This window comes from Aspergillus viridinutans (assembly GCF_018404265.1).
Source record: "Aspergillus viridinutans IFM 47045 DNA, scaffold_10, whole genome shotgun sequence".
Classification (NCBI taxonomy): domain Eukaryota; kingdom Fungi; phylum Ascomycota; class Eurotiomycetes; order Eurotiales; family Aspergillaceae; genus Aspergillus; species Aspergillus viridinutans.
The window spans coordinates 359,495-377,116 of NW_025091226.1; the positions used below are offsets into that span (position 1 = coordinate 359,495).

Below are 17,622 nucleotides of genomic sequence, written 5' to 3' on the forward strand. Positions count from 1 at the left end.
CGACTGGACTAGGCGCGACTGTGCCCTCATGCGGTTCGGTCCACTGATGCATAGGGAAGCTTGTCGGATCTCAATGGTCCCGTTCGGTTCAAAAGTCGACTGCGGAAAGCATAACGAGGTCAACATGAATAGCGGTGAAAATCTTCGCGAACCTGTCGTACAAGGATATATTCACCCAAGCGGTGTTGAGACTTAGCCCTAGACGCGTTCGCAATTTCTCTCCCAATTTTCAATGCTTGCTTGTTGTGTTTTAGTGGCCGATGAAGGCATGAAAGCGAAGATGCGAGCTGCACTTGGGTCTGATATGGGTAGGTAGCATTGACAAAATGACGTATGCAAAGATTCAGTGCCAGAATGTCTGCAGCAAAGTAGGCGGTACGAGAATTAATGGACAGAAGCAAGATTGATCCAAGGGTGAGGGATATCTGCGAGAGGATACCTCGCGTTTAAGAGGTCCTGTTGAGATTCGAGCTGTCATACCCTTACCTCGCTGGGGATCCTTCCCAGGGTGTGACTGACCGACGGCATGCAGGGCCGGTTCATTGCCCAATAGCTCGTTCTTGATAGCTCGAGAGATAGAGTTGAATCTAAGTAACCCACATTGGCAACAAGCCAGGATGTTCAGGCCCAAGAGAGGGGTAGGGCCTTGAAAATGGCAGCAACAACTAGCAAGGATAGCTACATAGTCGTCTGCTAGTGGAGCCTTAAAATGCGGTGATGGACCGAATGGGAAAGGGCACGAAGAAAGGATGTGAAGCAATCAAGCAAGAAAGGGAAAAAGAACACAAAGAAGGATGAAGCACTGACAGGGAATCTGCCCTTTCGAGCGTCCCTGTCCGTGCTGGGTCCAGGACGATGAGCAATTGAATTCGATCTCTGTTTGGCGCCTCAATGACAGGTCGTCGTCAGTAATCAAGACGGACTCTTTTCTTTGGCCAGACTATCTGCTTCGGGAGTGACTGCTGTTATGATAGTTGCAGTTCGCACTTTTTACTCGACCAAGGAGAATGACAGGTGTGGATCTTCTCACGTCCGATCGAGCCTATTTTCTTCCTTGACTGGCAATGATCCTGGCATATCGATCAATGGAGAGTTAGCTGTGGCTAATCAACAGCCGCAGCAGGACAAAGAAAAAGTACTTCTGCTAGTCTCTGCACTCCAAGGGACACAAGCACAGTAGCAAATCGGCAATCTTCCCCCTTTGTTGGGCCCATTTGCCCTTCATTCGCAGTCTAAGCGCTCTCCTTTTGGAGGGGAGGAAAAAAGCAATGAGAGAGGAAAGCGGTTGATCGATTTCCTCTAGGAGCCGTTGCATGCAAGGGAGTATTCATCGACAGAGATAACTTTGCTATTCAAACTCTTCTCGATCCTGGAAGGGTGACAAGTGGGATGGACCATCGATCCCTACAAATGCAGGTCTATCGATCCATGACATCGGAATGTGATGTATCATCCCTATGCGTTGTATTCGGGATGAAGGGGCAAAGTAGAGGAAAAATGAGCATTCGACTGACTTGCAGTAAATAACACCGTCAAAACGATGATTAAAGCAGTGATAGGGCCAGTAACTGAGATGGCGGCTGGATCATGGATGCGATAGATACTTTAGATAGTCTATGATGGGATAGAGAGAGATAATGAAATGTTGACATGGAGGCACTGGTGGGAAGTTTAGCACAAGTGACTGATCACAACCTATCCATAGGGATTCTGGAATTTGAGGGATCTTCAGGACGAATACACAAACTTTGAGGAATATTGACATGGCAGATAAGGAAATAAAGAACCTACACAGATGATCACCATAATATCTCCTTTATGATCGCCCCTGGAATAAGGACGGGCCCAAATAACATCGATGCTGCCAGGCTTCACTGATGAACTATGAGGACTGTGTTACCAGAACTACCTATTTTCCCACAAAACTCAACCAGAAAGAAAACATTCTCAAATATGAGATACCAGGCCCCTCGTTCGCTTGCCCGAAATGTCAGTCTGAGACTCAATCTACCCTGGATAGATGAACACGGGAAATGGTGTCGTCGACAATCCAATGAATCCCTCGAATCTTGCATCCTTTCATCATCGACGGAAGAAAAGCAATAATGTACCTACTTACCAGCTTACTAGTCTGCCCCTTGCAGATCAAAGACACTTTCTGTCAATAGATAGTACGACATATTTATACCTCATCAGGAATCGCCAGATGAGCCAGCCATAATCCATCATCTAGACTACTCCGTCGCTACATGACCTCGACTACAAGCCTCAGAAAATCTCCGATCGAAGCGACTCTATTATCGATTCCGATAAAGTGTACTGTAGATGTAGAAGCATAGATTTTCTCAAATGAGTTAATGAACTCATTGACTACATCATGATCACCTTTCTCCCTGGGCCATGTCCCCAATCACCCTGTACCTACATACATACCACCAAGCTTATGTACTGAGTATGCATTACATTCTGCATTACTGTCATGTACGAGTCAGCTCAATCACAATTCCTCTTCCGACTACTTATGCAATATATATTTGGCATATCTCAACTGTGTTCAAGGTAAGACTGTGCCCTTCCTGATCCAGGCTGCATGCGGTCACCCAGAATCGGTGTTCTGTGTCACTAGTTTGTTGATACATGGTTATCAACTGGCAGACTTATTGTAGTAATGTTATTTTATTTGCTAAAGGCTCAAATAAAGTGACAGGGCCTGCACTATACGTCGTCTGCAAATCTTGATCACAGCTGCTGAACACCTAATAAGATCACGATATCGAGTACCGCAGGCTACAATATAAGAATCATCTACTGGGCAACGATAATCATCGTCAAGTCATCAAAATTCCACCCTACCGCCTATATCCACGGGTATATAGACAACGTGAAGATATTTCAAGATTTGCCCCTGACAGTGGACATGCAGTGCAGAAGCAGCAAGGAAGAGGACGAGAAAAGGATAAATGCCAACAATGCTCCGTTTCAATGCAACCCAGCACCATCACAAAAAATAGAGATGTCTCGAATCGAGACATCACGAGTCGTAAATCGCCGCCGTATGGTCACAATGTATGTAAGTTTCAAAGATGAATAGGTGCCATGAAGGACGAAATTGTGTGATCATGCAAAGCAAAAAGAGATGCCAATAATGCGCAGCCGCTCGGATGCATGCAAGGTGACAATCCCGCGTATCATACAGCAGGTGTCAAGGAAGGAAGCATGCCTGTCTAACAAATCTTCAAGGATGCTATTTTTTGTGAATCAAATGCGTATACGGATGCGGTCAATGCGTTGTGTGGGGGGAAGTTTATGCAGCATATGATACACATACTACCTTCTCTTTGGTCTAATGAATGGGTCGACCTCTTTCTTTTTGCGCATCGGAGGTGGTGGTCTGACTCCATTGCCGGGTCTTTGCGGAGGTCGAGGAGGGAGCTATAGAGACTGGTTAGTCCTTCATCCCTTCATGGCACTGCCGGTGTTACGTACATTTGCTGACCCTGGACCAGATGAGGGACCGTCCGAGGACTTGTTATTTCCCGGAGGAGCGAATGCTGGCCCGTCCCGTGAAGGTTTGACCAAGCCCTGCGATATGTCTTAGTTGCGGTCTCAATGGATTGATCAAGTTGTACTAATCCAAACTTACGGCGGCGTTGGTAGGCACATTAGCATCAATCTTGCGTCGCGGGCCTTTGGGTGGATTGAGAACTGAGTCCGAGCTCCGAGGTTTAGAAACCTTAGAAGTCTCGGGCGATTCTGAACCTGTACGCTTGCGCTTGCCAGGTGCGTTGCTCTGGTCGGGCTTACGTTTCTCGGGCTTCTTATCCTCGCGCGGCGGCGGATCGGAAGAGACCTGTATAACCGGGACTTTGGGATCATGTCCTCCAAGCTGTTTCTCGCGTTGACGCTCGGTCCTTTGTTTTTTCATCTGAGCAAGGTGCTGCTCTTCTCGTGCAATGCGAATTTTCTCTTTCTTTGGCAGCTCCCTCGCAGATTGACAGCCCCGTGCATCATGTCCGAACTCACCACATTGCAAACAGCGTTCTGCCGTACAAACCATGCGCGTATGCCCTGAGCGCCCACATCTGTAGCAGGTGCCGCGCGATGCCTCCTTTGCATCGATGTTGTCACAATTGTGCGTCATATGAGCGAAGCTGCCACAGTAACCGCATGTTCGGGTATCATCCAAACCGTTGGGACCGCCTGACGGCAGGTCTGGCGGGGGTTCAATGGGAGTGCCCCTCCTAGAGACTGATGCAGAGATGGAGGACTCTGAAGTTGGCCGCTCAAGGGAAGCTGAGGACGGTCTCGAGGCAGGTTCGGCACCAGCGGCCTTGAGTGAGACTGTAGGATTTTGAGACTCGGCGTCCATCATATCGACGTCCTTGTAGCCCGTAAACTGTGGCCGCTGAAGAATGTCTAGAATGTCACCGTCGGTATAGACATTTCTTCGACGCGCATCCTTAATCAAACCATTCCAGAATTCGCCTTGCACCAAAGACTGCGAATTACCAAGAACCCATAGGGATGATTTGGCACGCGTCAGACCGACGTTCATACGGCGAATGTCTGCCAAGAAACCAATTCCTTTGTTGGATGCTCTGACACAAGAGAAAATGATAACTTCACTCTCCCGACCTTGAAAGGCATCCGTTGTATTGAAGTCGACCATGCTGAAGATGGCGTTTCCGTACCTTGCGGCAAACTGTGTCTTCAACTCCCTCAACTGACCCTTGTACGGAGTAATGATACCTATTTTCCCACTGAAGTCATAATCTCGGAAATCTGTGATAAGTCGTTCGTAGAGTTGCATAGCCACCCGCAACTCCGCCAAGTTGATCAGAGAGTGACCCTTCGTTGTATTTTGATGGAGGCCCTGCACATCGAAGAAACGATATGGGCCGAGAAGCTCGCTCTGATGCCATGGACGAGCACGGAGTTTGGCCATGTTCGGCCCGTCCTTTAGCTTCCCGTCATAGAACGCTGCACTGGGGTATACACTGATTTCTGGATGCATACGGTATTGAGTATCGAGCAGATGTACATCCCTTGGGTGGTTGGCCTGCATTCTGACGAACAAACTCTGCTCGTATTGGAACTTAGAAGCAACTTTCGATAAGACAGTGGGCGGCAGTTGCTTCGGGTCTCCAACCAGAATACATTTGGAGCACCCGTACTTCAGGGGAATAAGGGCACTGAGTTCGATCGACTGAGCAGCTTCATCAATAACAACGGTTTCGAATTCAATACTCAAGTTCTGGAACATCTCGTGGCCACTACCGCTGAGAGTGGCGCAGATAACATGGGCGCCGTTAATGATTTCCTGTTGAATGCGTCGCCTATTCAAATCTGCATCGCGAGCTGCCGAGTGATTCTTGTCCCTCGCAGTGTCGATCTCTTGGCTAAGCTGCGTCTTCTTCTTCTTGAGCAGATCGAACTCTCGTTCCAATTCTTCTGGCACAGGCAAGCCCTTAGCTCTGCATTGATCGATCTTTGCGCGGGTCTCCTTGAACGCGGTGTCCGCAGCTTTGTGTTCCATATAAATCTTCTGCAAGTCCCTTTCGCCCGAGTCTTTACGTGGATTTTGGCTCAATCGAGCGTTGACGAGCTCATCTAGGGTCACATCGAGAACGTTAGTGTTGATAGCATCACTTCTGCCCAGCCGAATGACGTTTAATTTTTCGTGACGTCCCTGGACAGTTTTGACACCCTCCTTGAATCGCATCACCAACTCATCGACAGCAGCGTTACTTGGAGCACAGACTAGTAGCTTTTTCGACGTTGTAGTTCTTACAGGGTTCCTCGGATTTGCCATTCCCGTCGGCCGTGAAATTGTTACGCCCTGGTTACCGAGAACATTGCTGAGAAGGGCACCCACAAGGGCAACTATCGTCTTCGTTTTTCCGGAACCGGGGGGCCCTTGGATTAGGGTAAAGGCATCGTTGTCTAGAGCAGATTTGATTGCCTTCGCCTGGGCTGGATTGACATTGTAATTGTCTGCAATCGGTTTCAGGCTAGCATCGGAGTAGTGAAGAATCGGCGACGGTTTGGCCTTGATGACTTCCTCGCACAAATCATAATACTGCAGAGCCATGAGAGCGCCATACTCTCGTTCAAGAGGGGTCAATGAGGTTATCTTTGCACCCCAGATCGTGACTCCGGGTCCAAGGGAATTGATGAAGGGGCTCCCGGGATTCACCCGATACGAAATTTCAACTGTGCCCCTCTTCTTGTTGATGCCGGCAACTCTTGCAAAGCAGTGAGGGGCAGAAGAATCGGATGTTGGCCTGCTCGACTTAGAAAGAAGGACGATATCGGCTTCGCCGAGACCGAGGTCTTTGACCTCAAGCGATGGCAGAACTGTGCTGACTTCGACAAATGAGTCCACGGAGAGACGAGTGGCAACCTTGATTTCGAATGGTCTAAATGTTCCTTCCTCCTTGGTCGAGTTGAACCCTTGCCAAGCTTCCAAAATCAGAAGAGGCTCGAACGTTTTCTGGTACTCGATCGGGTCTCTGAAGGTGTTGGATACCAGGCTGTAGTCAGTGCGACCAGAATTTGGCGGAAGATCACCATTTGCAAAAAAGTCCCAAGCGAGGATTGTACGATGCAAAGAAGATAGATCTGGCGCGAGCCGTGCCCGCATATCTTTCGCAGAGCGCACCTGCTTAATCTTTTTAACAGGGCCCTGTTGCTTGAGCGATAGTTTTTTACTCTCTTCATAAGCTCTGATTGCGTCCGGCTTAGATCTTGCCTTCGGCCCAAAGAGCTCCTTATCGAGTTCGTCATCGCTTTCCGACTCGGATTCTGAGCCGGAAGACACCATCATACTTTCCTCGGTAGTAGTATGAACTTTGCCTTTGACTCCGATACCACTCAACCCGGATCCTTGTTCAGCAGTCTGTTCCCCAACGCCACGCGCAGGAAGATTCTTCTTCAGACGTGCAAGCTCGGCAAGGTCACGCTTTCTCTTGGCTTCCCTCTCCTTCTCGCGCTTTTCACGGAAGGACTGAACTGTCACGTTAGGTTTCAAGGGTGCAGCAGACGGTTTGGGAATTGCAGGGAGGGCCTTGGCCGCCTTGTCCGCTCTTCTCTTAGCTTCAGCTGCAAGCCTCTCTTTATTGAGCTCGACAGACCGCGATAGCTGCATCAGAACATCGTCTGGTACATTGTCTTCATCGAACTCATCTTCACTGGTTGTTTTGGCTGGACTGGGTGTAGCGGAGACCTCGGCTGGTTTGGCAAATGCGGTGATCATACTCTGTTTCTTGAGGCTAGCTGTGGAAGCCGTCACGACAGGTTTCTTGTAGTATGCCTCGAGAGCCCGAACAAGCTCTGCTTTCTCCCGCAATGTCAGTATAGTCTTGATGGTGGACTTGACCGCAACGCCTTCTATGAAACTTAGAGCATCATCTTTAACAGTTGTCACGCTAAGCTCCCCTAAGCGGCGAAGCAGCTTTGCTACCAGTCCTACCAGCGTGGTTGCCAAATATTCATCTTTCAGGCGGAGCCATTTGACCATCGCACTCATCGTCGTGGTTGGGGACTTCAGAAAATTCTCTCGAGCAGAAGCCTCCTGGCTGGGATCCGCATCGACAACAGCGGTCAAGAAAACACCATATTGGTCGAAAAGCAGGTCCGCAAATTGAATAGTGTCCCTGCAGAATTCCAGCATTACAGCTTTGTCGTTACCCCTGAGATGCCAAGCTTCAGTTTCGTCGAAAATGGTGCTCAACGCTTGCCAGAGATACTCCCAAAGCTTCTGGAGGGAAAGGATCTCCCTCCGATCAGCAAGCTTACGAGTTCTGAGCATTCCTGTCTGACTGTCACAGAGGATATCAACGATATCCGTTCCGGTGTGTAACATTCTCGGCGCAGAAGCAAACGTCTTCATGTTTGAGATCCGTCGGAAAGACCAGCTAAGTCCGTACATCGTCGTTATGAAAAAGGACTGTAGAAGATGAGAGATTGCATCCCTTCTAGCTGACTGACAGCTCATGTTCTTGATGAGATCGACGGCAGCTTGATAGGTGTCAAGATCCGCTGCGAACAGAGCGGATATCAATGCACTACTGGTATCTTGGCTCTTGAACAATTCATTAAGATGCTCAGGCTTGAAATCAGCAAGGCGCTCGATGATTTGACATGAGAGTCGAGTTAGATGGCCGTAGATTAGGTTAAAATGTGTCTTCTCCGGACTTGACTCGCCTTTCGTTGGAAATGTTTCCAAGCCAACCAAGGGCAGTATACCAAGCAGCGCCGAGGTCGAAAGCGCGAGATTATCCTCGTGAAGGTTCCTGACAACAGCTTCCCAGATAGGAGCCGAGTAGGTGCTTACGCCATGTTGAAGAGAATTTTGTCGTAAAATGACTTCGTAATCGCTCTTCAAGGATTGGCACTCAAGGGCCAATGTATTACGGATGACGTCCATGCACAAAGAGGATATCTCCTCCTGGCGTCTTTGCTCCACTGCGAACTTGGGAGGCTTCAAAATTGTATCGATATTTGCGCTCACAACTCCCATGGTCTCAGACAATACAATACGCGCCACCGAGCCTCGTGAAGATTCATTGTCGGTGAAGCTTCGAAGTGTTTGAAGTAAACTGGCCAGTCCAACATGAAAACAATGATACCGAGCCAAGTCGGGGAAGCGGGGATTTTGGAGTCGATCAAGTAGCTGATAGACAAGAGATCTGCAGGCTGAAGGTTGGTGCGCGCCCTTCAAAGACGACATGAAAGGATCAACCCATGAGAGCATATCCTTCAGAGCAGACTTCTCGTAAGGCTCCCCTTCGCTGACTTGCATCAAGAACGCCTCTAGCTGAGGGTTATAGAAAACGAGCTCGATGATAGCTTGAGGGGAGATCGTTTGCATAGCATCCCAAAAGTCCCCTGGGGCTTTTTCGAGGAAGATCTGGATTGTGTTGAGAAGGAAACGCAGCCCTGGAGATTGAATCCCAAGGTGTTCCACAGAAAGACGGCACGGGTCTATTTCAAGAGCCCGTAGATGATGCGTGATCTGGTCCTTATCCAATCTCTTCACTACAAGTTGCATGCCACGCCAAAGTCGCTGGATAACAGCTATCTGAGGCGGTTGCTGAGAGGCTGTCTTCAACATGTCGAGAAGCCCCTCTTTGATCGCCCAGTCGAACTCAAGTCCGGTCGGGGACCGCGAGTAGCGCATCCAGGAGTGAATAGCCCAGAAACTTCGGCTCTGGTTGGAATCAAATAAGAACCGAGTGACAGCAGGGACGTAATCCGAGACTTTGAGACTCCGTTTTGTTTGGATAAGCCGGAATGGCTCGTCGAAGTGCTCCCGCAGAAGAGCGTCATTGCGAAGCATGGCCTCGCAACTCAGAGTCTCAAAGATTGACAAGAGCGATGCTCGATCCAACACATGAAGCCCAATCTCTTGAGGCGGAACTTCTTTCAGCTTCGCTGTCGCGGTCGCCAAATTCTTCGTAATCCTCTTGACGTCCCAATCGTCAAGCATGCGCGCGAACTTCTCGATATCCTCGTCATCGTAATTCTCCTTAAGCTGCTCCATGAGCCAAATCTTGCCCGTGTAGTACTGTTTGATGCAAAGGTCGCATTTTTCGAGCGCATCGTCCAATTTGCGCCAGATCCAAGTCTGCAGCTCCTCAACGCCCTCCTGGTTATATGCCAGTATGCGCATGCAGGAAAGAAATTTCTCTCGCCGACTGTTGGCCTCAGCCACAAGCTCCGCTGTGCTTCTTCCCGTATCGTCTACCTCGTTCGGATCGTCGTATCGTCCATGGTCGTCATCGTGTTGTCGAGGGCACAAGATATGGACATTGTCGGGAAGGGCTCGCAGCTCCCTGCGGTACAAAGGTCATTCAGTATTGCCACCAACCCATCAGAATGTAGAGCAGAAGCCTTCCTCCATTGAGAAAAGTTCGTCACTACTCACCCAACAATATCCATGAAGTCCATGGTCTCACGCCCGACTACTCAAGTCCGCTGGTGCAAATGAGGGGCGTCTGCACATTACTTCTTCAAAGATCGGAATTTTTGGTCCTCGTACTGCGATGGGGCAGGGAGCCTCTATTTGAAGCAAATTAATGGCGCAGCAAGTGTTTTGCACTTGCCTACAACACCATAGTTACTCGTGGCGACAGCACATTTCAGAGATAAGAGAAGTCTGGCAGGGCTCAAATCCACCAATATCAGTGCAGAACAAGTAAAATGGTGAATGACAGCCGAGACAGAACCCTTCAACGTCTCATATAACTCACAAACAAGGAGATTCACTTGGCCTTCTCGCAAACCGGACAGCAAATAAAGAGCCAAATGAGGTTGTTTGAAAGGTGCAAACGATAGTCTAACACTGCTCAACCTCAGCGAAGGCAAGTACCTCTTTTTACAACAAAAAGTGAGCCTGAGTCTCCTCTGATTGGCGAAACACAAAGGCGGTGGGCATAGTCTGTATGCCACTTTACGCGTTGTAACGATCGCTCCGAGACGCGCTTTTTTTTACGAGAATACTTGATTGAAGATGGACGGTGTACGAGGTGAGTGAATCAGCGACAGCTATGGAGACAAGATTTTAAGACCCCTCTGAAATTACTAGCGCTGGGAAACTCCGGAACTATACTTCATGAAAACTTCATGTACGAGCAAAAACACTTGAACTAGTACTGAAGTTCATTGAGCTGCTTCAATGGTCGAATAATTCGGAAGATATGGTAAATACATAAAAGCATGACCGACCCCTACTTATGCCTCGTTTCCACGTCCTGTTCTCATCGCGCTGAAGGTGCAGAAAGAAGGGGGAGGGGAAGAAAGGGAAAAGAAAAGAGAGAAACCAAAGGTAAAGGCTTCAGATGACGGTGGGAATTAAGAAGACCAACACATAAGAGAGATCGACTCGATAGACCAGCTGTTGGGGCTCTGCATCCAGGAAAATGCTTTTGTACAAGAACGGATTCAACTAGACCTGGCGAAGTGCCAGAGGAATGCAAGGATAAAAGAAATCAAAGGCAACAAAAACCCTTGTGAAGGTAGAGAATGTGGAAAGCTCAAGAGGGAATAAATGGAAAGAAATGTGCGCCGAGCCACCTGCCCATTCTGTATAACCGAACGCCTTCTATCGGGGAATAAACAGCAGGCTATAAACAAGCAAGAATCACATCGAATAGAATGAATGCAACGCCGGATAGGGTGCATCGACTAAAATCGACCAGAAAGTCGTGGGTAACATTGCAGCAATATAGGGCCGAGGATGAAGAAGTACTTATTATACCTGATATGATGGTGGGTCATGAGGACTTTTGAGCGGGCTATGGGGGCTCTGCGGCACCGGTATGCCTGTCGCAGAATCGACGCGGTTCAGCATCGCGCCCGAATTGAAGTCAGAATTTACCTCGTAGCTCGGCCGCACTCTGTCAAAGGAATGACGGGTGCGTTGGGCAGAGCGCACTGACTGAGGGCGAGGATGTTGAGTAGTGTCAAAGCTGTAATTCGTCCCATTGCTACCGTTCTGGCTCCGCGGATTGTGAGTGTGAATCGTCGGAGCGACCGACGGCGGGTAGATCTGCTGATCGTCTGAGAAGGGGTCCTGCTTCATACTGGACTGGATTGGTTTACCCAAATCTGAGGAGGTGGCCGATCCGTTGCTCAGGCCACCAGAAGTCGCGGCGGGCTTCGGAGGCACAAAAGCCTCGTATTGGTCCAGATACTTGAATTTACCTTGCGTGACCTGTTCGCGAATGATGTCCACATCTCGAGGAAAGAAGACCTTCTGCACGGCTTTGACGGTGAATCGAGGAAGAAGGCATATTATCACAGTCATAAGGAGAATCACCCAGAAGGACAAAGCTCCATAAACCTCTGGAGCAGCCTTGTAGAATTGAGCCGATGCGGTTGTCGAAGAGTAGATCCCGGTCCAGAAGAATATTAAAAGAGAGCTGATGACATTGATCAAAACCGTCAGCCAGTCCCAACGGTAGGTATTCAGGAGGATGTAGGTGTTGCTAGCAATGACGGCACACGAAGCCACAAGGACGCCCATTCGCGTTCGGTCGTTGATATTCAATCCATTGGAATGAACGAAAGTCGCGGGGCTAAAAAGGAGGTATGGCATGTAGAAACATATGATCGACTGGTAAAAGCCATCGAGCATATACAGCCTGATTGACGTCAGTGGAAGCTGGAACATCGGGAAATGAGAGACAAATACCAAAATTTGGTCTGCGACCATTCCTTTCGCTCGATGCCCCTCATATACAGCTGAGGGACGGCAAGTGACACCTTGTCGTCAACGTCCTGATCGAAGATTCCCATCAAAATGACGGGCAAAGATGTGAAAGCAACGTTGACCAATACAATATATGTATAGTCGAAGAGGTACGAGCCGTCGAAATCATTGTAAAGTGAGTACCAGAAGAGAGCAATGGTCCAGACCATATTCTGTGTAATTGTTCAGCATGATGTGTGGCTCGCGACAATCGATACCTCACTTACCTTGTAAAAGAAGTTTGCTATGGTCTCGCCCATGCGGCGGTAGGACCACCGACCATGAACAAGGATCAGGCGTTGGAGAAACCTGAACTGGCCTATAGCATAGTCGGAGGACATGGCCGCCTGTCTACCTTCTTCGCCAATAATACCAACCCCCACATCGGCTTCTTGAATCATGGCGACATCATTGGCCCCATCTCCAATCGAGAGAGCCATGATATTCAGGCCATTCTTGACTAAGCGGACAACCGCCGCTTTCTGGGCGGGACTGACTCGACAACATAGCACGGACTTGCACTGCTTGCAAAGCAGGAGGAATCTTTGCTTCAGCTCATCAGAGAGCATGAGCTTGAGTGTATCGCCATCGATAACTACCGCGTGCGTTGCAGGCGGTGGCCTGTGATCCTGTCGAGCAGCGATGAGTTCCTCGTCGGAACCGGTTAATCCGAATTTCCGCAACTGCTCATCAAGCTCTTGAGAGGCTCGCTGCGGTTGATCCTCGGGGATGTTGAAGACAAGTAGTTCCATGTCGTTGGTCAGAAGGTTACACGAGAAACCGATATTGATGGCAGTTTCAACTTTATCACCAGTCAGAACCCACAGCTTGATCCCAGCATCGGCCAACAAAGAGATGGTATCTGGAACGCCATCCTGAAGCTTATCCTCGATGGCTGTTCCGCCAATAAGCATGAGCTCCTGCTCAATCTCACTTGAAACTTGCTCCAGCTTTTCTTCACGATCTGTGAGTGCAGCTGCGGCAATGTCGTGTTCTTTGCTCCATGTCCGATACTCCTCTTCACTGAGGATTCGCTCTGCCACGCACAGGGTTCGCAATCCTTCACGCGCAAATTCCTCTAGATGTTCAGCTGTCTTCTTCCGAAGCTCTTGTTGCTTACCACGAGCCAAGCGCGAGTATATGATGCTGTCTGCGCCCTTACAGAAAAGACGGATAGTGCCATCCGGCATACGGATGATTGCACTCATTCGCTTCCTCGTGGAATTGAACTCGAGCGTATTGAGTACAGTATATGTTCGCTCCTCGCCCATGACATTCAGAATGAGGTCGTCACCTGATCTTCCGAGGAGAGTGAAGCCGCAATCACGAGCAGTGCTCACCAGAGCGGCCTCATCCGGGGACTGCGCTTTGAACTCGATTTGCGGAGGATCACCAGGCGTCTGCTCTGTGATTACCGTATGGCACAAAGCAAGAGCAAGCATGAAATGTTCCGTGGCTTGCTTTTGAGCTTCACCAGATTGCCCTTCCAAGTCCGCGACGTAATTTGGCGCGATGAACGTCAAATTTTCATCACGCAGATATGGGTTGTCATGGATTTGGCGGAGCATTTGAAGCATCTTGGTAGTATCGGCAGCAATTTTTGCTCGTGCTTCCGCGGCCACCGTGTCGGCATCTCCTCCTTCACGCCTGATCATACCTATCTGGGCCTCTGTGAAGGCCTCGCCATATGAAACTCCGTTGATAGTGCACTTCTTGAAATCCATGACGTTCTGCGTCAAAGTGCCAGTCTTGTCAGAGAAGATGTATTCGATCTGTCCAACATCATCCGAGATGTTCCAGGATTTGGGCACGCAGGAAATGCCCAGTTTCTCGTAATACATGAAGACATCGCTGTGAATGAAAATAGCCTGACACGTGCGAACTATCTCGAGGGAGATGTAGAGCGAGATGGGCACCAAGTTCTGGAACAGGATCAAAGCCACCCAGAACGTGATGATAGCAGTGACTACCGGAGTGCTTCCGTAGGAGCCAAAATCGAAGTAGTTGAGAGATCTATCATCAGAGCCCCATGCAACACCGTTGACAACTGCGGAGACGAAACACATGGCAAACAGTAGGATAAAATTGTAGATGACATTCCAGTTGAGGGCTTTGGCGAGCTGAGCTCTTTTTGTCGGCGTCACACCGGAATTGAGCATAACCTTGGTCTCGTCACCAGTGAAAATGACTACGCCAAGCGTCCATTCAGTGTTGCGAAGCGAACACCCACGCAGAAGTATATTGCTGATAGTGATAGGCTCTACCATCTCCCTTCGAGGTGCATCCGGATAATCGGGATCACGCTGGTCCCAGCGAAGTGCACCATTATAGGCGTACAAGTTAGGATGCGGAGCCTCGCTGTCGATCAGAAACTCGGCCTTTTCGCAATCCCTAGCATGCCTAACCTGACGACCACAATTCAAAGCTTGACGGACCTTGAGGTTTGTCTCGCCATCTAAATTTTTGGTCTCCACGTAACAAGCACCATCGGGATCTGAAGTCGAGAGAACAACAATATCGGCGGGAATAGGGTCTCCGTTGTATAGTCGAACAAAATCCCCAACCTGAATATTTTTCCAATAATCGCGCTTGAATCTAGCCTTGCCGATTGTCTGCTTCGACGGGTCCACCACACTACCACCTTTTCGCGGCGATGTCACGGGTGACGTAGGTGCTTGTACACTGTCTCGATTTGCCTTGTCCGGATGGAGGAACTGATCCGAATCACCAGTAGATAGTGGCCAATCCGCGCGGGCCTCTGGAGAGGGCGATGGGACAGGAGTCATCTGAATTGCGTCCTCTTCCATACTGTGATCACCTCGTTGTGAATACACAGACGCTCGCGGGGTTACAGTCGTCAAAATTGAGGCGCGCCGTCCATCTTGAAACGGTTGCGGTGCATCCTTGTTTTTCTGCATCAGACGCCTGATCCATCGGTATGTGTTGATAGTGGCACGGGTGCACGCTTTCTTGATTCGACGCCAGAGAGAAATTTTGTCCTCAGTTGAGTTCACATTGTTCCACTCGACTAGGCGATAAACGGGAGAATTGTTCAACTCGTTGTCTAGGACGGTACGGCGCCAATCTTCGATGGCGTCTTTGATAGCTGTCACGACCACGATGACGATCAAGGGGACTGTGTTGAGTGCGGGGTTATCTACACCGAAGATGGAAAAGAACTAGACAGCCATGTTAGCATAAGAGCAATCGACCTGCGCTGGCTTCGGCGACCCAGGAAGGAGAACATACACCAAGGATAATGATGAAAAGGAAATAGATGTTGGCTATGTTGTGAAATTGGAACCAAATATTTTTCGGGACGAAAGTCAAGGGCGTATATTTCGCAGTTCGAATCTTGTTTCTAGGATACGACGCTTTGATTTGACCATCTTCATCTCTTTCGGATTCGGGTATTGGTATGTTGAAGTAAACCCTTCGATTACTGCCGCCTTGGCCATCTTGGTCGCTTTGAGTATTTGAGTCCTCCGTGGGGGGTAGATTGCTGCCTCGCTTCTCATTCTTCGCTTCAGAACGCTTATGCAAGCGATCCATGATCGAAACACGCTTCCGTACACCTCCGGCGCCGGCAACTCTTTGTGTTGCCCATCTCTGGCGTTTCGTCGGCTTCGAGACATTGCTGCTAACTTCGCGAACCTCATTCCCGGGGTCAACGGAGTCCGGACTCAAGAAATCTGACGCCATTTACGCAGCTTCTAGCCCTTGTGAGAAGGGCATAAACCGGGGGTGACCGTGTTGGATTAGGTCGGCGGAAAGAGAGCATCCGCTCCAATGAGCCGGACCTCAAGAGTGTAACCAATCCACAAGCCCTTCGTTGTTATCCCCGACTCAGTAATCCGAGATGGACGCGGAGCACGACCTAACAATGCTGCTGATTGTGGCCTGAGTACGCAGGTAGTGAATCGTTGAAGCACGTCACGATGAGGCGGAAGACTCCAAGGTGAACCAAGAGACTCCCAACGCAAGGATAGAAAGGTCGGGAGAGGGGAGGGAAGGTAGAAATCAAGCGAAGCGATAGTCCATCATTCAGAAAAGGAACAACATGACATAAATCGACAGTATGAGTCGACGAGAATCGCAGAGAAAGAAACTGTTCCTTTTCAAAGAGAAAAGAGAAAGATTAATCAGATTGGTAAGATKGAAAACAGCAGTTTCTGGGTAGCCGGCAATCTCTCCTCGGAAGACGGGGGGAAGTGTAGGTATGGTATTGCGGAATACGGAGGAACTGGTTGATACATACTCCGTAGTTCACCAGGCAAAACGCAAGGCTGGGCATAATTGCTGCTTCGTCAGCATACAATACAGCTACCTAAGGAACCTTAGGGACAGAGTAAAGTACGCCAAATTTCTCTATTGATAGGTAGAGAAGGCAGGATATTTTAGTCATTATTACTCAGGATGTTCTCCCCATAGATTTTGAACTGGGCACTGCGAGGCACGTTTCCAACGCCTGTGCATGAGCTTTAGAGATATTTAGGTAGGTACCATCCTCCATATCTTAGTCCTCCTGCATAAGGTAGCTTCTACGCGATTTCATTATTTCCTTCACAATTACCGTACGGTAAATTACAGCGCTGACGTACAGGCCAATCCGTGCATAAGCTCGAGCCTCGAGGCCTTTCCAGCCTCGCTGCAGACTGTAGAGTCATTTATCTGGTTCCCTCAAAAAATTTTCTAATGGTGGCGGCGAAGATAGATACTGGGTACGGATTTCCGGCTTGTCGGGATGGCAAATAGTTTAAATCTGCTTTATAATCACAGATCAATCTTACCTCGATACAACGCATATAGGAGCTCATTAACGGTTGGATACCACCGAATCTAATCCGAAGTACGGATTCGGAGTAAGATGTTGTAGGTCCTTAGATCTGGATAGATTGCAGAGTCATCAAAGGCGACTTTAGTACTCGTAACTGGTCGCTAGTCTCTACCCTACCTGACCCTACCCTACCTCAATTGAGGATTTCAGGCTGCGGCAGGGCAGCTGGACTGTCGTCGGAAGACACGGCATGCATGTACTCCGTACTGTGGCATGTATACTAATGTGGTTTCGATCATCTCCATCATTTCGGCCACGAGATCTTGAGGGCAAGTATTCTCAATGCTGTTATTGAGATGGGTATTATTGTGCTGTTCTGTCGTATGCTCATATTAATATTGATATATTACCAGTAGTCTTAGCGCTTACGTCCGATATGAATATCCAAAGGGCCACCTACGGAGGGGCGCTTCTCAGAGTATGGAGTTTGAAACAGGCTAAAGCCGTCGGGACGGCACAAATGGCACATGCCTATGGTATCCGGTCCACATTATCTATCCATATTTTTCCATCGCGGAGGACGGAATTACAA

The 17,622-nt window shown here is 49.0% G+C and overlaps 1 protein-coding gene across 1 annotated transcript; it reads right to left on the minus strand.

The window, feature by feature from the left end:
- Nucleotides 1–11,254: 11,254 nt before the first annotated feature.
- Nucleotides 11,255–15,955, minus strand: Aspvir_001831 (uncharacterized protein; the record flags this gene model as incomplete). The annotated part of the gene is made up of 4 exons (XM_043273438.1): nt 11,255–12,146; nt 12,197–12,426; nt 12,481–15,432; nt 15,503–15,955. 4 exons carry the CDS (start codon nt 15,953–15,955, stop codon nt 11,255–11,257), a joined length of 4,527 nt encoding a protein of 1,508 aa, XP_043129373.1.
- Between the last annotated feature and the right edge of the window lie 1,667 nt (nt 15,956–17,622).